The sequence below is a fragment of the Ahaetulla prasina genome, chromosome 2, assembly GCF_028640845.1.
Source record: "Ahaetulla prasina isolate Xishuangbanna chromosome 2, ASM2864084v1, whole genome shotgun sequence".
Classification (NCBI taxonomy): Eukaryota; Metazoa; Chordata; class Lepidosauria; order Squamata; family Colubridae; genus Ahaetulla; species Ahaetulla prasina.
The window spans coordinates 133,870,682-133,896,856 of NC_080540.1; the positions used below are offsets into that span (position 1 = coordinate 133,870,682).

Below are 26,175 nucleotides of genomic sequence, written 5' to 3' on the forward strand. Positions count from 1 at the left end.
AACTTTACACCAATGAGTTAAATTTTTCAGCAGTATGTGTTAAAAGAAAGAAGGTCAGTTCGTTGCTAATAAAGTTCTGTTCCATTGTTCCAGAATATTTGAATTAATTATTACCATCCCTGCTCCAATCAGATAAAAGTCTTCTAAAATATTTTTAAAATCCTTTAACACAAGGCCTGTGTTAATGTTTTTGATTACTACAGAAAATCTAGGCACATGGATCCAGTGCTACGTTCATGGAAACACAAGCCATGTAGAATTTCATTGCGGGAGCAGGGGAATGCTAAAATCCTTCCACATAGTTGAATTAGCAGCACCTTCTCAAACAAATAGGGTACACACAAAAAAAAAACACACAGAAAAATAAAATTGAAAGACCTGAGACTCAAACCTTTTAAATTGGGTTTAATTCAATTACATGAGATAGACACCAAACATTCATTTCTCACTACATCCAAATATATGAAAAAGGGCACAATAATGTTTTGTTTTTTGTTGAAGGAGGTGGGTGACCCATTTGTTGCAATTCTTGGGAAACTTTCCAAGGCCAGGTTTTTTGAATTGCCTTTGAAAGTAGTGCAACAATTCTCCAACCTAAATAATATTTTGCTACCTTGAACATAGTTGTCCATGGCCAGGAGGAGGAGGAAGTGATGGCATATGTTAATGTCATCATACGAATGCCATAACTTAACAACCTTAGGTTGGTTGTCAAAACTCAAATACATTACAATGGTATTTGCTTGATAATATCATTGCAGCATTTTAGCATCATCTGAGTTGCTCTATAAGCTGCTAACACTGAACTTATTTGATAAAATCTTATTTGATAAAAATAGGTTGATTTATATTTCCAATCTGTGTAAGCAAATATTGATCAAATTCTATATTGTAATTCTGCTAGGCTTTGACCATATGCCCTCGCTACTAAATACACACAAAAAAATGAAGTTTCTATCAAAAGTAACAATATGAAAAAGTAAGCAGTTTTCATCTTTGGGTTAAATATTATGACAGAAATTGATCAGATCTGTCAGTATTTCTGTTTGGTATTTTAATATTACCGAAATATCTTAAAGAAAAATATTTTATCTTTGGTAACCACATAAGAAATAACAATTTGGATTTAAGATGCAAGTTAAAAAGAAATATAACAACAGAAATTATTCTACACAAATTGTCTGCCAGTAGAGAAACTGACAAAATTCTACCACTAATCATTTCCAGTGTTCCCAGGTAAACATGAAGATATTAGCACATTTTTCTCCTGACATTAGTGAACTAGTAAACCAGTCTTTCCGCATTTGGTTCCCTCCAGTTGTGTTGAAATTAGAATTTCCAGAATCAACTGTGTTGACTGGGAAGCATAATTGCATAACTTTTGAAGGTCACAGTGTTGACTGGACTATTACAAAGAAATTTCCCTTCAGAGCATAGATTCTTTCACATGTATATGATAGGCAGAAATGGTAGACAACATGCCATTCTCCAGATAATGGGACCCGCTATTTTGTGGCCAGATTGATTGGGGTTGAAAGACATCCTCTAAAATTGTTGTAAGACTGGAAATATCAAATTCTATGCCAGGAAGTAGGGCACAAATACTTTTGCCAAGTTGCTCTCCCTGGCTAGTTGGTATAATACTGGGTTGACCAAGCAGCCCAATTTGCTTACCTGGAGCACCTGTAATCCTTATCTAAACCATGGTAGGGATCTTATATTGGCATCTGACAATAAATGGCATCTAGCATATATAACTCAAGTAATGCATAAACTCATTTGACTGCTTTATCTAGAGAAAGTAATTCATTTAGCGAATGAAGGCGGATATACGTGTCCCAGGATAATGTTGCAGGATCCAATCTGGATCAGTCACCAGGACCAGAAATTATATCTTCCGAGCTTTCAGACTCATGGTGGAACCCATCTTCAGGAAACGTCTAACTTCTCAAATTCTTTTAGGACTAAGAACCTGCTGTTCTCTGGAAATTCTTGTGAAAGTCTCAAATATCAGCTGGATGGTAGCAAAGAGATACAAAAACCTAACATTTCTCTAGGGAGCATATGAAATTTTGCAGCTTAGCTAAGGAATATCACAATTAGCCTTCCAAGTCAATAGGTCACTTTAAAGAACTGTTCAGAGGAGCAGCAGAAAAAAATCCATCATCATTGGGATAAATGGACAATCAACACATTTAATTAACATAAAACCTGAATAATAACTTTGCTTCCACTGGTGTCCTTGAGAATAGAGGGATCTCATGAGTTCTTTGCTTGTGGAAAAATTTCAGCCACTCTTGCCCCCTAATGAAACACTGTGGGGCTAGCTTCCACTACCCCAAGCAACAGAAGGCATAAGTTGTAGTGTGAATGTTTCTTAGAAGACTTTGGGTGACAAAAAGAATCTTTTACTTCCTTTCTCCTACACTACATTATTTCCTCACATTATTTCCTTCAAGTCATCAAAACTGCCAACTCCATTAATCCCTTGTAATTTATATAATGGGCATGATAAAATGTTTAGAAATAATTTTTCTACTTTATAAAAATACGGCTAGACAAAAAGATATATACATCTCTGTCACTACACAAATGTTGACAGCTAACATACCCATCTGCTGTTCCTGGGTCATAGAAAGTTTTACAAATCATTAGTGTAAGGCATGTTCATAAGAGCCTGCAGTTAAAATTGAAAATCAGCAGGCAATTAAGAGAGACTGAAATAGCTCTTCAGTCTGTTGTCCTATGAAAACTAATCACAGTTCATTCTGTTTTGACCTCCATTTGAGAATATTTGTTTGATTTTTTTCCCCCCAGGAAACGTCACAATAACTTGCTTCTGCATGTATAATCTTTAAAGTAAAAAAAGATGATGCAAACAATATAAATACATAAAAATATATTGGTGAAACCAACATTATTTAAAATTCAGCATCCTATAAGATTAAAAATAGGGTTGATCTCTTGGTAATTATTCCCTTTAAATCAGACACAGTCATGGAAGATACTTTAAGATTCTATAGATACAAAAACAGTAAGTATGTCATCTGCATTACAGGAACATTTACACATTCATTCTTCTAACTAAAATACTTCCATTCCAGAGAATGTGTTCTGGTAGTGCAAAGCAGGATCCCTATGTGTGTTTAGAAGGCCATGGTTTAGTTTACAGCAGTAGTTACGCCCAAGCAAATTAACCTGAAGATCAATCCTTCTTTTAAAATAGGGAGAAAAGCTTCTTAACAAATCAGCTTCCAAGAAGTGATTGCATGAGCTTGTTGATCACTAGTTCTCAAACCTAATGGCCCAATCCTAAGCAAAGCTTATTACCAAAATAAATACAAATATTAAAAGTTTCTGAATCTCACTAAATGTTTGGCATTCATTTCTGGTAACATTCACACACATGTTTCTGGGTTGGTTACAACTTTCCCATTTTTTTCATCTTTCAAAAAACGTTCCACTTCAATAGAGTCCACTTTGGATTCTCCCGGTAGTTGATTTAACCCTTCTATTTCAGGATGATTTTGGTGTGTTTCCGCAGGTTTTTTGATGCAGAAGACATTTCCTAAAGTCAGCACCACAGAGGAGGTAACGACTTCAGTACCAGCCAAAATAAAAACATACATGTACTTGTGAGTTGCATCCAGGAGTTTGCCTGAAATAGAAAATTCATATCTTTTAACAGCATATTCAGTTAAATCTAGAGTTATTGCATTTTTAATCATTTTAGAAAGCTGAAGTGAATACGTTTGGGAGAAACTTGTTGGATAATCTAATGATACAATTTTAGTGAAAAGATTAATGGGAGGGAGAGGAATAAAGAAGCAATGGTGACAGCATGAACCTAGCTTGCATATGCCAATATGTAATATACATGCAAATCGTTGACTTACGAATTGAAAAACCTCAACTTGAAACAATTCTCTTTAGGCTATATTGTCATATAAAACAACATCACAGAATGATGTTTTTGTGCTCTATTTGGGAGAGGAGAAGTATTTCTTTAAATTCTATGATTTAGCTTTCTCTTGAGTTCTTCATTTTCAATGCATTAAGACGGCTTATTCAAATAGGCTGCACACAAATTACATTTAGTTCACACACTTTGGCCCCTGCTCCTCTCTCTGCTTTTGCTTTTGCATCTGCTGGCTGCTGTAGTAGGTTTTAAGGTACAGTGTTATTTTCCTTGGTCATATAATTTAGAATAGAAGTTGTGCAGTTACTTCATCTCACACACAGATATACACCCACCCACCAAATTGCCTCCTATTCTAATTAGGAGATGGATCCACCCAATCCACATCTTGCCACTCTTTTGTTCTTTTTTTTTTTAGCTCTTTACTTTGAGGCTTGGATTGAAACAATCCTCCGTTTGTATCCCACCTTTAAGGTAAATTGAATGGTAAGCAGCCCAGAGTCACTGACTGAGATTGGGGGGGGGGGATTTATAGAAATTAAATAAATACAGTCATGGCCAAAAGTGTTGGCACCCCAGAAACCTTTCCAGAAAATCAAGTATTTCTCTCAGAAAGTATTGCAGTAACACATGTTTTGCTACACACATGTTTATTCCCTTTGTGTTTATTGGAACAAAACCAAAAAAAAGGAAGGAAACAAAGCAAATTGGACATAATGTCACACAAAACTCCAAAAATAGGCTGGACAAAATTATTGGCACCCTTAACTTAATATTTGGTTGCACACCCTTTGGGAAAAAATAACTGAAATCAGTCGCTTCCTATAACCATCCATAAGCTTCTTACACCTCTCACCCGGAATTTTGAACCACTCTTCCTTTGCAAACTGCTCCAGGTCTCTCTTATTGGAAGGGTGCCTTATCCCAACAGCAATTTTAAGATCTCTCCAAAGGTGTTCAATGGGATTTAGATCTGGACTCATTGCTGGCCACTTCAGAACTCTCCAGCGCTTTGTTGCCATCCATTTCTGGGTGCTTTTTGACGTATGTTTGGGGTCATTGTCCTACTGGAAGACCCAAGATCTCGGACGCAAACCCAGCTTTCTGACACTGGGCTCTACAATGCAACCCAAAATCCTTTGGTAATCCTCAGATTTCATGATGCCTTGCACACAGTCAAGGCACCCAGTGCCAGAGGCAGCAAAACAACCCCAAAACATCATTGAACCTCCACCATATTTCACTGTTTAAGTACTGTGTTCTTTTCTTTGTAGGCCTCATTCCGTTTTCAGTAAACAGTAGAATGATGTGCTTTACCAAAAAGCTCTGTCTTGGTCTCATCTGTCCACAAGACATTTTCCCAGAAGGATTTTGGCTTACTCGAGTACATTTTGGCAAACTGTAGTCTTGCTTTTTTATGTCTCTGTGTCAGCAGTGGGGTCCTCCTGGGTCTCCTGCTATAGCGTTTCATTTCATTTACATGTCGACGGATAGTTCGCGCTGACACTGATGCTCCCTGAGCCTGCAGGACATCTTGAATTTCTTTGGAACTTGTTTGGGGCTGCTTATCCACCATCAGGACGATCCTGCGTTGCAACCTTTCATCAATTTTTCTTTTCCGTCCACGCCCAGGGAGATTAGCTATAGTGCCATGGATTGCAAACTTCTTGATAATGTTGCGCACTGTGGACAAAGGCAAATCTGGATCTCTGGAGATGGACTTGTAACCTTGAGATTGTTGATATTTTTCCACAATTTTGGTTCTCAAGTCCTCAGACAGTTCTCTTCTCCTCTTTCTGTTGTCCATGCTTAGTGTGGCACACACAGACACACAATGCAAAGACTAAGTGAACTTCTCTCCTTTTTATCTGCTTTCAGGTGTGATTTTTATATTGCCCACACCTGTTACTTGCCCCAGGTGAGTTTAAAGGAGCATCACATGCTTGAAACAATCTTCCTTATCCACAACTTTGAAAGGCTGCCAATTATTTTTGTCCAGCCCATTTTTGGAGTTTTGTGTGACATTATGTCCAATTTGCTTTTTTTCCTGCCTTTTTTGTTTTGTTCCAATACACACAAAGGGAATAAACATGTGTATAGCAAAACACGTGTTAATGCAATACTTTTCTGTGAGAAATATTTGATTTTCTGGAAAAAATTCTAGGGTGCCAACACTTTTGGCCATGACTGTAAATAAATGCTCCTGCTTTTGGCCTTCAATTATGTTAATCTGCATGTAAGAGAACAGAATAGCAAATTGACCTCTAATTCTCAGACAACAGCAAGGAAAATAGAAAAGAGGGTAACAAAACACACAGGGTGGGAGTTTCAGAGTTCTTAACCCTTCCCTCAGTTCATCTTTTTTTTTTTCCTCTTTCCATAAAAATGGAACAACTGACCTTGTTGGTTAACTGGAGTACTTACCTGCTGAAGGTGGGCCAACTAGAACAGCCACTGCCTCAGCCAAAAGAACTAAGCCAATGGCACTTGAAAACTTCTGGGTACCAACAATAGCCATGAGAACTTCAAACTGAAGAGCACCAACCATTCCATAGGAAATGCCAAAGAAGATGCAGAACACCACCAGGCCACCATAATCGGAAGAAAAGGAGCCCATGAGATCAGTGAAACCATTAAAAAACATAGCAAAACTGAAGAAATAGACACAGCGGGGCCTAACCCACTTCAGCCCAGCCAGTATTCCACAAAGAGGTCGAGCAAAAATATCCACGCAGCCAAGAATTGTCAGAAGAAAAGCGGATTTGGTGTCCTCATACTTTAGATCCTTAGCATAACTCACTACAAAAACTGGAGGCACAAATAAGCCTAGTACCATAATGGATGCAGCCACTGTATAGATGACAAAGCCGGTATCTTTGAAAACGGTGAAATCCAATAGTTTTTTCTTGCGTTCCTCAGTTGGTTTCAAAGCTTCCTGGTTTTTGGGGCCTTCCAAAGGTCTCATCAGAGCTCCACAAACACAGCAGTTCAAAAGCAATCCCCCCAAGATGAGAAATCCCCCTCGCCATCCATATTGATGCTGCAGTACCTGCCCCAGGGGGGAAAGAGCACAGAGGAACACAGGGCTTCCAGCTGCAGCCAACCCATTGGCCAAAGGCCGTCTTTTGCTAAAGTAGCGATTCAGCATGATAAGGGATGGCTGGAAATTAAGGGCCAGGCCCAATCCTGGGAAAAAAGAAAGGACACAATTTAAGACATTAATCAAGTTCAGTGTTTAAAACAAGACTAGAATATGTTTAACTGCACAGAGAATGCAGGCAATCAATTCTCCCTCAGATATAAAAAAAAAGTTACACTCATTTATCATTTTTGGCTGAATGTATCTTGACATTTAGGAGAAGGAAAATATGGGGCTGCCGGTATTGAGCAAGGTAACATAACCTAATAACAAGAGTTGGAAGGGACCTTGGAGGTCTTCTAGTCCAACCCCCTGCCCAGGCAGGAAACCCTACACCATTTCAGACAAATGGCTATCCAACATTTGGTTCCAACCTTCCATGGTTTCTGACACTGGTGAGAAATTAAGAACAAAGTATTGGTTTTTGTTTTTATGGAAATGGTAATATAATTTCCTTTGGTGTCTGTCTTAAAATAAACATTCCAATTTAGAAAAACAAAAACAAAAGACACCCCATATATGTATTTGAAGAAAGAAAGAGAAACACTGCTCAGGCAGAACAAAGCTCTTGTGCCTCTGGCTTAAAGGAAGAAAAGCAAGACCTGAAGAATGGATGTTACCAAGGATTGCTTTGGAAGGTGGGGAAATGGGGAGGTTGTGTGGTAGGAAGAAGCAGCTTCATATAAAAACATGTTAGGATCACCATGATGTGCATTTAGGAGTTTGCTGCAAATATGTCTCCCTGCACATTCAAAAGGAGAACATCAAAGAGGAGACTATACAGCCTTGCTTTCTTTCCCACTTACACGCTATCATGTCTATGGAGATTCTTAGTCACCCAGGTCATGGCTATCCCAAAGGTACTTTTTCAAGAGGCAACTGGACTTTCTGGTTTTTCTTTGAAGACGTTTTGCTTCTCTTGCATGAGAAGTGAAAAGTCTTCAAAGAAAAACCAGAAAGTCCAGTTGCCCCTTGAAAAAGCACCTTTGGGATTACATGCCATCACTATACATTGCTAAATTAACCCTTTGCTTGCTGGTACATTAAAGACATTTGCTATTACTTACCAGTAATGACACCAGCAGAAAGATAGATCTGAATGATATTAGTGGAGAAGGAAGCAATGATCATCCCAGCTGAGGCAAAGAAGCCTCCAGTCAACATTACAGGACGACAGCCGAACCGATTGACGCACACACTGCATAGGGGACCTGAAGAAAATAAACAGGTGCTTAACATGCCCAGAATAATATGATGTAACATGCCTGTGATGTAAAATGCTCAGAATAATGGTGGCATTTTGTATTTCTTCTCCAGCCTTTATCAGCTTGGCAAGAATACTCCTGAGTTTACAGTTGATGCTGGAGGATTCAGGTTGACTCAGTCTTCCATCCTTCTGAGGTCAGTAAAATGAAGACCCAGAATGTTGGGGGCAATAGGCTGACTCTGTAAACTACTTAGAGAGGCCTGTAAAGCACTTAGAAGCGGTATATAAGCCTAAATGCTATTGCTATTGCTATTCACTTGACAAAGGTGGTTCCCACCCTCCTCTCACTGATTCCATGTTGGGAAAAGCCTATACTCCATTCTAGTCTGTATACAGTGACCGTATGTCCTTTATTTCAGAAAGCTGTCCTTTGTTAATTCTTAATTATTTATTTTATTGGTTTTGCTCTTGAATTTTTCTTTGCAAAGCAAAATTTTAATCATAAACCATTTTTATCCTTATGAACCTCTTTCAGCTTTGCCCCTTTTTCAGTTTTGTCCTTAATTTTTTCTAAGAAAATATGGACACTATAAATGCCAGGGAGTTCTCAATATAAAACCATAACTGCGACAAGAATTTCCATTGCTAAGCAAGGCAGTTAGGTGAATTGCATCCCATTTTATAACCATTTTTGCCACAGTTCTTAAACAAATGACTGCAGTTGTTAAGTGACTTGTGCAGTCAAATTTTGATCATATGATTACGGATGCTGCAATGGGTCATAAATGTGAGGACCAAGGCTGGTTGTAAATCACCTTTTTCAATGCAATTTCTATTTCAAATAGTCACTGAATGTTTGTAAGTCAAGTACTACCTGTATGCAAGATCAGCAAACATCCCTTGCAAATTTCTTTACAATCTACTAAGTAAATAGAGAATCAGATAATATATACATTGATAATTACCATATTAAAAGTATTGCTGATAATAGATCTGTTGCAATAAAATTAAATATAATATCTGCCAAAGTTTGATAAAATAGTGGTTTCTGCTTCTGAGGTTTCAGTAGTTTCACTTTTTCTGTAATTTCTTCTACATGACAATTAAAGAGGCCGTGTTAATTCATATCTCAATTACCCATATTAACTTATCTAAGGCTTTCTAATGCTGGCCAATTTTTATTATAATCATTACAATGATTTTGAGGAGAATACTCTAAAAAAGTGAGATGTGTCTTTGATTTCCTAGCTGTTTACCTGTTCCATAAAGCATAGCCAACAAAATAGAGGAAATCCATGCTGTGTCACTATATCCAACATGAAACTCCCGGATAAGTTCCTTGAAGAAGACACTCATGGCCTTCGGAAAGGCGTAGGAGAATCCAGTGATGACAAAGCACCCAAAGAGTACAGCCCAGCCCCAGCCACCATCTGGGGCTTTAACTCCAGATGGACTGTCATCGATCGCCACAGCTCCCATGATGAGATTTTATGAGTTTCCTAAAACATAATTTGTAGAAATTAGAATTATATAGTCCATCAGGAAAAAAGAAAATATTACGCTGTTAAAACTATACTTTGTAGACTACATAAAAGGAATTTATTGTAGAAAAGCCAATTAGCTTTTTCTTAGCTAGAAGGCTCAATAACTGTACATCTGTCTAGTTATCACACAGGCTTTTTTTCAATCATACATTTGTACAGCTGTGGTACATAGTGCACATACACTCTATACAAGGTTTGCATGTCAAAGCCAGGAAAGGTAGATAAGACAAAAAAGTGTTGCAAGAATTTTCTTTAAAACAAGAGACTAATACAGGTTGTATCTAATTCATGATTCGCCTTTTATTAGTTTTATATATATATATAGTGGCACCTTGGTACTCAGGTACTTTGAAACTCATTGAATTTGATTAGGAATGCATTTTGACAGGAAATTTTGTTCCGGTATTCATTGTTCGTTTGGTACTCAACACGCAAGCTAGAACTTGTCAGCTGCTTTATGACTCACTATATTATTCCTTATGAGAAAAATTTATTTGGTACTCATTGCACCTCCTGGAACCAATTAATGATGAGTACCAAGGTACCACTCTGTGTGTGCGTGTGTAGTGTATGTATGTATATTTAACCAATGTGTGTATGTATGAGAGAGAAAGAGATAGGATGATATTTTCTGCTGATTAAAATTATCAGAAGCCCTAAATTTTTATTAATTATTAGAAATCGCAGCCCAAAAATAGCCACTGGGTTATTGGTCATGGGTCCAAGCATCAATTCCTGGAATCAAGTTTAAAGTACCAAGTGAGGAAGAGGGACCCTTTGTTTCCTAGATCATTTAATTTTCTTTTCTACAGAACCAATATTCTCAGCTCAAAGAATCATGTACTCCATGGCTAGAGAATATATGTGCTAGGAAGCATGTTCATCTATTGTACAGAAGCTGCTGGTCAAAAATGGATGCAAGCAGCTTCTTATAAATATTTTGATCACCACAACATATATTTCGTTTCGTTATATTGCTTGATTTTGGCAATAAATATTTTATGCAAGACACGAACGAAATCAGAGGTGGAGCCAACTTGCTGTCTAGACAACTGAGGACTGAATATCCTATTATTCAGAGCCCGCTCTGTGACATTTAGGCTTCACCCTGAACCACTTAGAAAGAACAATTTCATATTCAAGTTCCAGAAATAAATTTGGCAAAGCCTGCTAAAGCCGATCTATTACTGTACACTGCCCTTTCAGAAGGAAAACACTGACATACTTTTCCTTCATCATCTCTTGAAACACCATTAGGAGATTCAGTGATAAGAAATGTGCCTAAATCACATAGAGGTGGGGCATGAAGCAAACATTCAAGCAACAACCGGCATATAAAAGGCCTACCTGAAGAAAATGGCAATTGATTCAACATGGCCAAGAGGCTTTGAGCTTCTGTCTCTTGCCAAACACAAAGCCACTTTCAACAATTTGAAAATATTCAAAAGCAGACATTCTGCTTAATTTAGTATGTTTTGAATTTCATCTTTTTCTCTAGAAAACAGAAGGTACTGTAGTCTTTTTCAATGGAACTGCCAGACTGACAAAAACAACATCACCGCATTATGCCGCAAGCCAATCTCTTTTTCTACATTCACTTGGACATTTCCAAAGGGGTGGACCTTATGGTGCAAGGCTGTTTTTATCAGCCCAATGAAAGCAATGAGATCTTGTTGTTGCCATAATTCATCCCAGTTGAAGCCTTAATCTCTGGGTGAGAATTTGAGCCTGGATTCCCAGGTTCTTAGCTCCCATTTGAATCATTATCACAGTGGCTTTTTCACAATGATTTAAAATGGTAGAAATATCTGTGGAATAGCATTCCTTTAAAGTCATATAGCCCCATTCCTGCTGGCCTTCAGAAAAACCACAACAACCTAACCTTTCCACCAGGCACCAGGGCAGAGTGACTTGTAACCCAGCTTGATTATTTCCCAACAGTCTCATGTAACTGTTTCGTATACTATGGTACTATATTTCTGTTTTTAATCTTAAATTGCCTTTTATTTACCAGTGAGAGTTGCTTCAGCAATTGAGGCACTGACTGATAAATAGAGTATACAAATAGTCATATTCTAATCATCAAAGTCCCCTTTCCAGGGGTGAAATGCTTCCGGATCAGACCAGATCACACGATCCGGTAGCGATCGTGGCCAGTGGTTCGGCAATCCGGTAACAATGGTGGAGCAAAGCTCTGCCCACCCGCCATGTGTCATTACTTCCTGGTGTGTTTTTTATCTTCTAATGTGTTAATGTGTTTTTTACCTTCTACACATGTGCAGGTTTTGCATATGCCAGAAAGTCTGCATATGCATGTGACGTGCACGAGTGAAGCGTGTACACAGTGCGTGCACTTCTGAACCAGTAAGGAAGGTAAGTAGATTTCACCCCTGCCCCTTTCCCTATAAAAGATGCTCACATTTTGGTTATGTAATGGAAATAGTTTTATTGCATGAACAGGTGATGCAGCACATCCTTCCTTTCATTCTGCAAGCTCTTAAGCAATATACAAAGAAGTCACTCCTTCCTGCAAAAGGCTGTCATTTCCTGACACTCTGAATTCATGGTGGTGTTTTTACCAACAAAAGTAATCTAAGTTCATCTCTTTACAACCCAACAGAATTTATTGCTCTGGCTAGCATTTGCCTGCCAGATGGCCAAAGTAGGACAATTAAAGCTATTAAAAGGCTAGGAAAGGGTTGTATTAAGTCCCTTTTCACTGCTACAAGGAGTTGAACAATGCTCTAAGAAGTTAGCAAATATCTAATGCTATGCTTGAGCTCTTGGCTTTATTAAGACATGTCTGCTGTTTTAGATATAAGAACATGCAAGTTTCCCAGAAAAAAACAACAACACTGGATTTCTCACATGTACCATATGCCTAATTGTTAGCAACCAATCATCAATTAGCTGTGGATCTACTGACACCTATATTATTTTAATGTATTAATACATTTTTTTATTATTGAGTAAAGTTTATTGTTGTATTATTTAGTAAAGTTTATTGTTGTATTATTTAGTAAAGATTATTGTTGTAAAGTTTATTGCTATAAATTGCCTAAAATGCCTCTGGATTGAAGCCAGGATAAATCGCCTAAACGGATAAATAAATAAAATTGTATTTCCAATCGTTGCAGCCTCAAGATCTACTTCAACAATAATCTAATAGGGTTTAATCTTTACAGCAAAAATGAAAGTGCTACCTGAAATTGATAGGTTCCCCAGGGAGAGGAAATTTTATGACTTCATCTGTCTCTTGGTCTACTTGATATTTCTAGGCAGATCTACTGAGGACAAGTAAAAGCACCCCTCATAAGTCATGGTGAATTTTATGAAAATGCTCTCTCCCTTGTAAAAACATGCATTGCATTGGAGGACCTCAGCTGTTTCTGTTCCCATGGGAACCTATCCATCCAGGCAGAAAGCTGCTGTCAGCCAGCTGTTCTAACCTGCAACCATTCCACTTTATGCCAACCCCAGCAGAAATGCCATTAGTAGATTGCACACAGAATACTTGATATTCATGATCAAATTAATTATCTATTTGTGACAAGCTTCCTTTGAAAATCGCATTCATAAAATTCTACTCCAAATGCCACTGTTGTGACTTTGAAATCACCATGAATTTGATACATTGTACCACATAAAATGATTTAAGGCAGTTCCTTTATCCAGACATTCTGTCATCTGATGGTCTATTTCTGTCTCTAAGAGGCCCAGCCCCCTAGGATTCCCATGAAATCTATTTTAGATTCCTGCTATTATAAGACAATCTGAAGAGAAAGGCAGGTCTTTTAAGATCTTTAAAATTGTAAGTGTTAAGTTGAAAGGGCACATTTCCACCACTATTCAAGGGGTTTGGACATTGGTCCAATCTTTGTTGCTCTTTTCCACCTAACCCATTTTAATTTGCCCTCATTTTTCTAAAATTTCATGCTCATGAAGTTGACTCTTAAATACTTGAGGCAGGATCTGACTTACGCAAAGTGAAGGGGAAATTTTATTTTCTGTTATTTGGAATTTATATTTCTGTTCATACAGCTTAAAATTGCATTTATTTTTTTTACAGACACACTGCTGATTAATATTCAGAATTTACTATAAAGTGTAATGCAGTGCTTCTCTTGGACTATAGAGGTAAACAGAAGGCAACACTCAGGCACAATTTGGTGCTACAAAAGTGGGATTCCAGTAAAAAATACTTCCACTGCTCACTGTTCCATGCATGCAGTATTTCAGTCTATTTAATTTAAATCATTGAATGGGGGCAGACCCACAATTTATATAAGACTACCTGATGAGTGCTTGAAGGTGATGACAATGCAGCTACTTGATTAACAAGACTGCAAAAGACAGTTCCACTGATTTCTAGCTTATTCTAGGGCTCATTGCAGAATACTAGTTGTAACTCTGGAATTCTCTGATCAGATTATCAGCTCACCTTTCTCTTCTATCTGGGCACATAAACATATGGCTGCGCCTAAAACCTTCTTGGATCATTTGGGGAAGCCCAGCTGTGCAAGACCCCTGACTTTAGAGGTGAGGCAACTGCAAGAGGGCCTATTCAATAGTAAAGAATACTTCGTTGAATTTTTTTCTCTCCAGTTTTCTCAGACAGATAAAATTCATCACATTGTTCCTGAAAACCTTCATATCTTTTAATGTCAGAACTGGATGGTTGATTGTAAGTGTTGCTTGATCTTGTTCATTCTATGGTTACCTGCATTTTTAAGTGTTAGACGAGGACATTCTCTCTTCTTAGCCACCGTCAAAAACAGCTCTAGAGTGATTACAGTAATATTTGTAAGGTTTTGCTACCCATTAAGGCAAATCAGATGGAATTGGAATACAGTTCCAACTAGAAACAAGATTCCTCTCTAGCAATTTACCTGCAACATCCTGCAACTCTCCCTGCTGTGTTAACTTAGTCATCTGGGCTGTTGCTAGATCCTCGCCTTGTTGATTAGATAAGATTTATAAATCTAGTGAGGAAAGGAAACTGGGGCAAGGCAGGTGTTGGTAGTAGACATGAAAATACCACACTAAGATACTTTCTCACTATCTGAAGTATGGATGGACAGCATTATGTTATTGTTGCCACAGCGGGAAACAAGAGAAGAGGTTGCGGCTCACGGCAATCATTTGTTGCCATATTTTTGTGCACCTCCCCATTCGGTGACCGGCCGGCTCACCTACTTTTGGTTTTAAGAAAAGGCTAAGCCACTTGCGCTGCTATCTCCATGAGCCCACAGAACCCCCCCCTCCTCTTCCAAGCGCGCAGACGTAACAAAAGGGAGGGACGGACGGCCGCCCATTGGCTGCCAACAAAGGACGTGCCAGATGAGCTGTTGCCCCCACCCCAGTTGTCCTGATTCAAGATAAAATACACCCGCTAGTCTCGTGCTGGAGGCGGGGAATACCTTAGAGCGGAGAAAAAAAGAAAGGCGAACTGGCTTCCCCCCCCCCCCTTCTGGGCAAGCTCCGTCTGAAGGACAAGCAAGCGCAGATGTAGCCCTTTGCAGGCAAAAACAAAACAAAACACCCTCAAAATACCAAACTGACATGCGCTAGCCCATTGAGCGCGGAAGCTAGCTGGAAAAGTCACGGGAGGAGTAACATTGGAGTCACATTGGAGAAGTTACGCTTCAAGAAATGAAGCGAGCAAAAAAAAAAAAAAAAGCCACTGACCGCAGCCATCCTTTGCAGGGATACGGTATTTTAGAGTTCCGTCTTCGGGACGGCCTCCCTCTACTTCGAAATTCACAAGAGAAGGGTGCCTTGTTCCCTCGCTCTCCCTCCGGGGAGACCTCCGGAGAGCTGTTGAGAAACGGAATTTAACGGGACCCTTCACAGAACTTCCTCCGTGAACGAAAGAAGCGGGTATTTCCCGCAGATGCCTTGCTCCAATAGGCAGATTCGTGTCTTTGGACATATCTGGCTGATGGTTAAGCCAACCGCGTTATTAATCTCTTTTTGTGCTTAGCAGTTGCTCCGCTTATAACAAGAGGGGAAACCAGCCCATTGTGACAAACGCTACCCCACGGCCATGAGAAAGAGAGAGAGAGAGGAGTTAAACTCGCCCCTGAGAGGAGGAGGCCAGTTCGCCAGGGCAGAAGGCTTTTTGTAAAGGAAGCATCTTAAGAGTGTCCCAAATAGCAACAGCAATAGTACTTTAGAGTTTTATATACTGCTTCCTGGTGCTTTACAGCCCCTCTCTAAGAGGTTTACAGAGTCAGCATATTGCCCCCCAACAATCTGGGTCCTCAAATCCCTCCAAATCAGAAGTTCACAACCCTTCTAACTGGAAATGCACCCAATTCTATATTTTCCTTGCTATATAAGATCCCATGGTAGATTGTAATTACAAGATTTCTTTTAAACCGACTTTCCTCCGTTTAAAAGTAAACATGTATCTTTCCCCAATCTAAATGTCACTGCTAGAATTTAAGAAAACTCAAGAGAAATGAGATGTGCTTTATTAGAAGGGCTGGAAAAGAAACTTTTAAACTCAGAATGCTTGCATTGTAAATTTTTTTTTTTGCACCAGGCTTGAATGTAGAGCCTAGTGACAAAAAACAAAATAGACAAAATTAGCCTCAAATCTGCCCAACTCTGTCAAAAGAGACATAACAAAAAAATTTCACATTTTCTATGTCTATTATTTGCATATAAAATCTACCTGTGCTAGAAAAGCACTTTTTAATATACTGTTTTCCTTTCCTATTATAATTATAAAACACACTAGAATCTTAAAATCATTCTTGGCATGCTTTCTTCACATACAAACACTACTTTTAGGCAGAAAACTATAATGTGATGAACAATATCCTTTGACACCTATGTATTTAATCACAATCAGAAAATAGAAATTGTTGCACCTATTCAGAATAGTCACCAGTGCTTACTTACTCCAAAAAGTTCATACAACTCTGACCTACTATATATGTACATATAAATAACCATTGTACAATCATTTTAAGTTACCTTTCTCCTTAAATAAAAGAGCAGGCTCAAAAGTCTGTTTATACTCTCAACTGTTGCCTTAGAAATAAAGGAACAATAGGGATGGATGAGGCATTCAGTCGATGTTGACTCAGTTGTGGGAGTTTCAGGGGTGTGCTTGACCCTGTCACCCGATGTACTTTATCCATAAATCATAAGAACTGCTGCAGACATAATCTTTCCAAAGATGGAAATACTCTGCTTATGTGTCCCGAACAATAGCTGCAGTATGCAAATATGTTCCTCAACAAATAATTTACCTTCCTCTTCCTGCTTATACTAAGTACTCTTGTAAACAAAGACTTACACTTTTTAATGTTTAAACAGCATACTATAACATTAGAAATTATAGCACTTATGTAGAATTCTATTCAATATTATATATCTAATTGTTTCAATTAAAGGTTTCCATGGGCAGGAAAAATTGTGAATCTTCTCATCCTTCTAAGCTGCTTGTACAATCAATAACCTTTTAGGAGAAGATGCAAAAGGAAAGAACATCTATATAAAAGGTTTAGAAAGACAGATATAGTAAAGACAAAGTCTTCTTAAGGAAGAAAATTTTATTGCAGAAAGGTTCTATGTATACAATATAGATGCAGTATTTTTTTAGAATTACCATGATTACTTTAATAGCAAAAAAAAACCAAAAACTCCAAGCAACTTGTTAAAAATGTAAGCACTCATTATCTGTAATACCACTATAAAAGACAAAAGGAAACTCTGAAATGGAGAGAGCAAGATATACATATGCAGGAAATTTGCACACATCTGGATTGGATGTTAACAGCCAACATAAATCTCTCACTTCAATCGCTTCCCTCTTCCCAAAAGAAACATGCAAATGCATACATCAAAGAAACACATCCCCCAAATTTGCTACCCACATTGGCACCTAAGATAGACACACACACCCCAGTGATTCATCCTTTGCTCAGAGAAGGAATATAACAATAAACATTACATGCACTTTAATGGCACCCCAAATCTGTGGCTTGAAAGGCAGCCCTGAAATCTAAGCTTTTTAGAGTTATAAAATACAGCAGGGAAAAGTTTCAGGTTTTTAATGTTTCCTCTTACAAATTGAACAGTAACATCTATAAACTTATGCTTCTGGCCCTGTTAGAAGATACAGGAACATTGCAACATAGTGGTGTAAGTCCCTGTTTGTTCTACTGAGAATAAATGCTTTCAAAGTGGATCTAAATTCATCAACCAAATTTGCCTGCTTGCATGTTCTTAGATTTCCTCTCACTTAAAACACTTCTGCCTTTTATTTGCTCACACCTCTAGAACTGTTTGCCAAAATAAGTTCTAAGGTGCCTTTGCAAATTCTAATTGTTTCAATTAAAGGTTTCCATGGGCAGGAAAAAATTGTGAATCTTCTCATCCTTCTAAGCTGCTTGTACAATCAATAACCTTTTAGGAGAAGATGCAAAAGGAAAGAACATCTATATAAAAGGTTTAGAAAGACAGATATAGTAAAGACAAAGTCTTCTTAAGGAAGAAAATTTTATTGCAGAAAGGTTCTATGTATACAATATAGATGCAGTATTTTTTTAGAATTACCATGATTACTTTAATAGCAAAAAAAAACCAAAAACTCCAAGCAACTTGTTAAAAATGTAAGCACTCATTATCTGTAATACCACTATAAAAAGACAAAAGGAAACTCTGAAATGGAGAGAGCAAGATATACATATGCAGGAAATTTGCACACATCTGGATTGGATGTTAACAGCCAACATAAATCTCTCACTTCAATCGCTTCCCTCTTCCCAAAAGAAACATGCAAATGCATACATCAAAGAAACACATCCCCCAAATTTGCTACCCACATTGGCACCTAAGATAGACACACACACCCCAGTGATTCATCCTTTGCTCAGAGAAGGAATATAACAATAAACATTACATGCACTTTAATGGCACCCCAAATCTGTGGCTTGAAAGGCAGCCCTGAAATCTAAGCTTTTTAGAGTTATAAAATACAGCAGGAAAAAGTTTCAGGTTTTTAATGTTTCCTCTTACAAATTGAACAGTAACATCTATAAACTTATGCTTCTGGCCCTGTTAGAAGATACAGGAACATTGCAACATAGTGGTGTAAGTCCCTGTTTGTTCTACTGAGAATAAATGCTTTCAAAGTGGATCTAAATTCATCAACCAAATTTGCCTGCTTGCATGTTCTTAGATTTCCTCTCACTTAAAACACTTCTGCCTTTTATTTGCTCACACCTCTAGAACTGTTTGCCAAAATAAGTTCTAAGGTGCCTTTGCAAATTCTAATTGTTTCAATTAAAGGTTTCCATGGGCAGGAAAAAATTGTGAATCTTCTCATCCTTCTAAGCTGCTTGTACAATCAATAACCTTTTAGGAGAAGATGCAAAAGGAAAGAACATCTATATAAAAGGTTTAGAAAGACAGATATAGTAAAGACAAAGTCTTCTTAAGGAAGAAAATTTTATTGCAGAAAGGTTCTATGTATACAATATAGATGCAGTATTTTTTTAGAATTACCATGATTACTTTAATAGCAAAAAAAAACCAAAAACTCCAAGCAACTTGTTAAAAATGTAAGCACTCATTATCTGTAATACCACTATAAAAAGACAACAGGAAACTCTGAAATGGAGAGAGCAAGATATACATATGCAGGAAATTTGCACACAATTGATCTATCTATCTATCTATCTTTCTATCTTTTATTATCTATCTATCTGGACCATCATAGTAGGCATATACAAGGATAGGAAGTTAGTTCTCACTCTTGCACGTCTCTTGCAAGGCATACAATTGCATAATGTTACTTCTCTCCCCAAATTCTCAAGCACGGAGATCTCTCAGGGGCTGAAAATAGTTCTGCAGGAATGAGCAACCATCTTTTGCTGGGTGGAAGCCACATTTTCTGTGTAGATGTGACTGGGAGATACAGGGAGTAGGGCAAGGATGCTGTGATGATATGCAAATTGATGGACCAAGTGGGTCAACCCTACCTTTGACCTTGAGTTCAGGCTTCTTTAGAATGAGAAATACAAAACTGAGAGGGAGGCTTGTGACTATGATTTATGAACATATTTGTACTGGGGTCTTCTGGTCAAAGTCTAGTACATCACAACAGCCTTTCCATTTTAGCTTGACATTGGGTACTGTTTTATCTGACATTATCTTGCCAACTTTATTCTTAGTTCATGTATCTCATTTTCTGACTAACAGAGTCAGCTTCTATTCTAATAACAGAATTCAAACTGAAGTCTTTTTGAGAAGAAAGACATTTGATTTTTTTAGGACACAGCTCACCAAAACATTCAACTCTGCCACGTTTATCATATAGGCAGAAATTGTTTCCTTTCTGATACTGCAGCTAGTATCGGGGTTGTTGCTTTTTAAATACCCTACTTCTCCTTTAAGGCAAGCAGATTGTTCCCCTATTACCTTTTCTTCTCTGCTTTCACTGGTCCTGCTCTGCAACAACTTCCCTCTACTCAAGCCATTGCAGGAAATGTAGTAATTTTAACACAAATACCAAAGAAATTACCATAAAAAATATGGAGGGGTGAATTGCAAGGACAGACAAATGGATAATGTGACAAGGACCGGGATATCTTCGGGACTGCCTTCTGTTACCACATGCCTCCCACCGGCATGCTCCCACGCTCCCATAGAGAGGGCCTCCTCAGGGTGCCGTCAGCCAAACAGTGAAGGCTGGCGACCCCCAGGGGGAGAGCCTTCTCTGTGGGGGCACCTACCCTCTGGAATGAGCTTCCCCCAGGACTTCGACAACTTCCTGACCCCTGGACCTTTCGCCGCGAGCTTAAAACATATCTATTCTTCCGAGCAGGACTGGCTTAATAGGGTTTTTAAACATGGATTTTATTGGGGTTTATTTTATAATTTGTATTGTATTTTAAATTTAGGCTTTTGGAATAAGTTTTTTAAATAGGGTTTTTATTGTGTATTGTATTATTTTTATCTGCCTGTTCACCGCCCTGAGTCCTTCGGGAGAAGGGCGGTATAAAAATTAAATTATTATTATTATTATTATTATAATATTGCCTTTCTAAATTTTCAAAAAGCATTTTAAATATATACACTGTAATAAAAAAATCCTTTTCTGAAAACAGTTTTCTCAGTGATGTTTTTAAATGTTCTCCCCAGTGTCAGGGATCCCCACCAACATTTTATTGGCACCAAACTAAAGGATTTAGATAATATATTCCAGAGAGATAATGACTCATCTAAAAGGTTCCCAGCTAATAACAAAAATATATCTTGATCATCTAAGTACTGATAATGCATATCACAGAGAGGAAGTAGAGAAGACTAGAGGATGTGTTGAAAGTTGATGTGAAGCAAGAATAAACGTGAAACAAATTTCTTATTTCTTGTTACGCAGAAAGGCAGTGCCTATCAGAATTAACAGATGGAGAGTAGGGAGAGAGTGATGAGGGCATAAACAAATATTAACTTACCAAATATTAACTGTGGAATTACCATGGAATGTTAATAATCAGTAGGTCAGTGTCACATTTCACAGCTCTGGAGTTTCAGTCTATAGTAAACAGCAATCAGTAAGCTGGGGTCTAAATATTTTAATTCTAATTTATTTCTGATAGGTTCTAATTAAGGGAATGGGAGGACAGCCTAATTAAAAGTGTGTTTTCTGTGATTGAATGATTAAGCCACAGGCTGGAATTGGAACCACAGTATGATGTGTACTGTGTACTATGTGTACTGTGTACCAGTGTCCATTCCCAACCTTGCTAAAAGGCTTGAGTATGAAATGCAGAGTCTAGCCCATTTTAAAAGTTTTCTTATCATATTGGCACTTTAGTTGCCCTATTCCAACTGCCATTTCTGATCCTTCTTCTAGAATGGCTGAAAACTAATAATAGGAATCTACAAAGGTTATCCAATAAAAAAAGCAGTATCATTTCTCAGCACACACTCTATGCATGCACATACTATACTCAAAATTCTAAGACATGTTGAGCTGCCAAATCACCATACCATCCTCCAATTTAGAAGCTTAGCCTTTCTGAATAATTCCTGCAGGTTTTTCTACTATAATAGACAGAGAGAGAGAGGGAGGGAGGGAGGGAGAGAGAGAGAGAGAGAAATTCTATAGCAAGTTTAAAAGATTCCAGTGGTTACTATCAGGGAACAGACAGATGCATAAGATTAGCTAGAAAGCAATTCCTTATTTTGCTGGCTTTGCAATAAGATATTTAAAATATCAGATAAAAAAAATAAAACAATTGGTATGTCAGAACCAGGACTGTATATGTCATACTATTTTTTAAAAAGCTATCGGTTCTACTGATTAAAAATTAAATCCCAGAGGCCACAATATGATAGTTATTGTAATGGTGACTATGAAATGTCACCATTAACTACTCTGGGTGCAAATGTAAATTAAGACCTGCAGGTCAGTGATCATCCTGGACTTAATGGATTGGGTTTCATAGGTATTGCAGTTACTCACGTGTAAAAACATTTCCCTGATCCAAAAGAAACTCATGGGGAGAACTGAATACCACTAGAGAACTGTTGAGGGTGTCACTTTACTGGCAGCCCTCAGAGCAGAACAGACTTTAGACTGAGTCATAAGTTGTGCAGCTGTACATCTTGAGAATTTACCCTTCAGAAAGATCAGACAGTGTCAAGGAACACAGAAACAGAAAAGACCCAAACCCATGATTTCAGGTTTCATGCCATTGAAAGAAACACCAGTACCAATTGTAATATATGGTCATAATTCTTCTCCACTTCTATTATTATTATAATAGTGGATATGATCTACTGCTCACAATTTAGGAAAAAAACTTCCAACATTATTGACAAATAATGGTCTTAAACATTTCAAAACTCTCCAGAAATATATCTATTTTCTCAAAATTCTGTTCAGCATTGCATTTCAATTAGCACTTTTTCAACCTTTAATTAATTATTTGGAAATGCTCATCAAACTTATTTGATTTCTAAGTGAACATATGCAGAGGATTTGGCTGCAAACCAACTAATTATTTATTTATTTATTTATTTATTGTTTATATTTATATACCGCCCTATCTCCCAAAGGACTCAGGGCGGTTTACAGGCATTTAAAAGCAATAAATACAATTCTAAAAACAATTAAAAAACTTATTCAAAAGCCTAATAATTAAAAATATAAAAAATTAAAACCCAAGTTAAAACCCACAAACTAAAATCTAACTCAGTCCTGCGCAGTTAAATAGGTATGTTTTAAGCTCGCGGCGGAAGGTCCGAAGGTCCGGAAGCTGACGAAGTCCTGGGGGCAGTTCGTTCCAGAGGGTGGGAGCCCCCACAGAGAAGGCCCTTCCCCTGGGCGTCGCCAGACGACATTGCCTCGCTGACGGCACCCTGAGGAGTCCCTCTCTGTGAGAGCGCACGGGTCGGTGAGAGGTATTCGGTAGCAGTAGGCGGTCCCGTAGATAACCCGGCCCTATGCCATGGAGCGCTTTAAAGGTGGTCACCAAAACCTTGAAGCGCACCCGGAAGGCCACAGGTAGCCAGTGCAGTCTGCGCAGGATGGGTGTTATACGGGAGCCACGAGGGGCTCCCTCTATCACCCGCGCAGCCGCATTCTGGACTAACTGCAGCCTCCGGATTAGTGTTAGTGTAAAGCTAAAATCTAATGTGACAAATACTTACTAATAAATACCACTGTTAGATTTTATATTTAAATCTAAATATCAATTCCACACAAGATAGGATAAATATCTCAATAACATAAGCCAATTGATAAGAAATTAACTTAGCCTAGAAATATAGGTGAAATGTAAGTGTATTAATTTTGTCAGTGAGATTTTCCCTCCTGGTATTTCAGTATCACGCATATGACCTAGTTATGTAAAACAACAACATCAGCTGGATTAGAAAAAGCCAGTAACTGGGACTTGATTACTGGATGGAAAGGGCAATCAGTAATAAAGCGAATACAGAACAATAAAATAGAAAAATAAAGTGCATAGAGATAAATTAACACAAGAAAAAGGGTTTTGTTTTTTTAACCATTAAAAAGACATAGGTAAAAGGAAACCTCTCCAAATGCAACAATCCAGTTGAGGGACATTCTCAACCTTTGACTATTGTGGTAGGATCCATCCCCACAGTCAAGACCATAAAGGCAAGGAACCTTTTCCAGTGCCACCCTTTAAACTGGAAGGCAGAGTACCATGAAATGCCTTCTGAGACAAATATATTTCCCAAGAAAGATCGTACAGAATAGTAGACAATCCAGGCCTCGGCCTCGTGCCCAATTGTCTCCCCCCCCCCTCACTTCCACCGTCCCCTTTTCGCGATCCCGGGGGGGGGCACAGGCGGACTCACTCAGGCGCCTGTCTCGACCCGAGGAAAGCTCTTCCTGGGCCGGTCTAACTCGCAGGAAAAGCCGATGGAGAGGGGGGGAAAAGCAGAAAGAACGGGAGAAAAGCTGAAAGCGCCTCTTCCCCAGAGCACGTTCCCCGGGCTAAGGATGCGCGCGGGAAGCATAAGAAGAGAAGAGAATGGACTGATCGGGCGGAGGGAATCAGCTCGGCGTGGCTCCGACGCCCCTTGTTAGCAGGAGGCAGGGCGGCTCCATCGGGGCCAGCAAGCGATCGCTCGGCGTTTCGGCAGTCCCGAAGACGATTCGGACTTGGGACATGAGGGCGAGAGGCGGGAAAGGAGATGCTGGAGAGGACCCGGCACTATTGAGCGCTCTAGACGCAAAGGAAGCCCCAGAAGCTCTTCCCCGAATGCCCCCCCCACTCCTCCTCCCGCCTCTCTCCTGTTCTGGGGGCCGCTGCCGCCTCCCACCTTTCTCCGCTCAGCATCCCTCGGCGCTGCCGAGAGCTGAACTGAGCCAACTCTTCGAGGGAATCAGCGAGCTGCGCGCGGGGTCCCACCGCTCTCCTCCTTTTCCACCCAGCGCTTAATACTCATGCGCGCCCACGCGGCGGTCAGCACGTAAGCCGGCTGCTGCTCCCCACCTGTGGGCGCCGGCAAGCAGCCTGCAATGGCCTGAGGGGAGGAGAGGGGAGGGGGGTGGATTTCGCGCGCTGGTGCCACCTGCGAGACCGGCTCGGCGACATCCCGACCTGACCCTCCAGCCCACCACCCACCCTCCCTCTCCACCCCGAAGGACACCAAACCGAGCATCTCCTCTAGCTACCTGGGAATCCCGCCGCACCCTTGTCCTGACTTGTGGCGGCGACGCCCGAGCCCGGGTTCCAGTTGCCGGCTCAGACGGTCGGCCGGTCGCGGTGCGCGCTGCTGGCTGTGGCGACTTCTGTCCTGGGGCGATTTAGCGCCTGTAGCTGCGGAGCAGCGCCTGCTAGCCGGTCGGTAAACCACGTCACAGACTGCCCGCCTGAGTCAAGCTGGACCGCCGGAAGGTTGGGTCCTAGCGCCTCCCAAAGGCTCTTTCAAAGGCAGAGTCCCCACCCACCCCACTCCACCTCACCCCATTCCTCCCCGAGTCGGAACAGGCGGACGGTAACAAGATGGATCGGACCAAAATTTGGAAGCTGGGTCTCGGCAAGTCCAAATCCAAACCACTAGGGGTGGGGATGGAGTAATAGGCATATGCTGGGAATGGACGGAAAGTCATCCGAACAATAAGCGGAGATGCCCAGCAATAGGGATGAGAATGGATGGAACCAACCAGAAGAGCAAGGAAGTGATGGATAAGTGGAGGTGGGAGGAGGAGGATAGGCATCAATGGTGGGAATCGGGGCATTAGGAAAGCCAAAGAAGCTGTGAGCACATGGATTACATCCAAATCAGAAAAAGCTCATGGGCATCAGGAATGATCCTGAGCCGTAGAGATTATTTGAACACTTTATCATGGACTAGCAAGTACATAGACCGAACTAAAGGAAAAACAGACAAAAGAAATAGCAGAAAACTATAGAATCAGAACTGGATTTACTTCAGTAGCAAAGATGTGTCAAGTTATCCAAACCTGTTGTGATATCATGTCATCAGATCAAAAGCAGAAATACTGAAAACCCTTTGTCCTGCAAACTTTTTTCAAGGTAGTAATAGAAAGAAAAGGCATGAGTAGTTAAGAATGAGCTCAGTTTGAGATTTCTTGAGGTTTCTACACAATTTTGTTTGTGTAAGAATACCCAGAATTGTGTAAGAATACCCAGAATTGTCTGGAAGCAGGACAGTTCTTTTCACCAGCTTTACAAAGATGATCTTTCCTTGGGCTTGCTGTAACAACCTCCATTTGTTGTTGTTACAGAGACGAATATCGCAATATAGTATGTCTGTGGTTCATAAGAGGTAGAATTGATTGCAGATGTTTTTCACAGTATAAATTTTATACAATACTGCACCCCTTGTAGAAGCAATC

General features: G+C 39.4%; 1 protein-coding gene across 3 annotated transcripts; it reads right to left on the bottom strand.

The window, feature by feature from the left end:
- Window positions 1–390: 390 nt before the first annotated feature.
- Window positions 391–25,199, bottom strand: SLC16A3 (solute carrier family 16 member 3). 3 transcript variants are annotated; one of them, XM_058165772.1, is made up of 5 exons: window positions 24,988–25,199; window positions 9,522–9,764; window positions 8,126–8,269; window positions 6,344–7,105; window positions 391–3,658 (listed from the first exon to the last, which is right to left on the bottom strand). In XM_058165772.1, exons 2-5 carry the CDS (start codon window positions 9,742–9,744, stop codon window positions 3,399–3,401), a joined length of 1,389 nt encoding a protein of 462 aa, XP_058021755.1. In that variant the 5' UTR covers window positions 9,745–9,764; window positions 24,988–25,199; the 3' UTR covers window positions 391–3,398. The 3 variants fall into 3 exon arrangements, with proteins under 3 accessions (XP_058021755.1, XP_058021757.1, XP_058021756.1); XM_058165774.1 differs by lacking the exon at window positions 24,988–25,199 and adding an exon at window positions 24,633–24,721; XM_058165773.1 differs by lacking the exon at window positions 24,988–25,199 and adding an exon at window positions 15,498–16,762.
- Window positions 25,200–26,175: the final 976 nt, after the last annotated feature.

Coding starts and splice junctions, on each gene's coding strand:
- SLC16A3 (XM_058165772.1), bottom strand. CDS start 9,744: ATGGGAGCTGTGGCGATCGATGACAGTCCATCTGGAGTTAAAGCCCCA. Junction 7,106..8,125: donor TTCTGCTGGTGTCATTACTG/GTAAGTAATAGC, acceptor CTTTTTTCCCAG/GATTGGGCCTGGCCCTTAAT. Junction 3,659..6,343: donor AGTTGGCCCACCTTCAGCAG/GTAAGTACTCCA, acceptor TTTCTATTTCAG/GCAAACTCCTGGATGCAACT.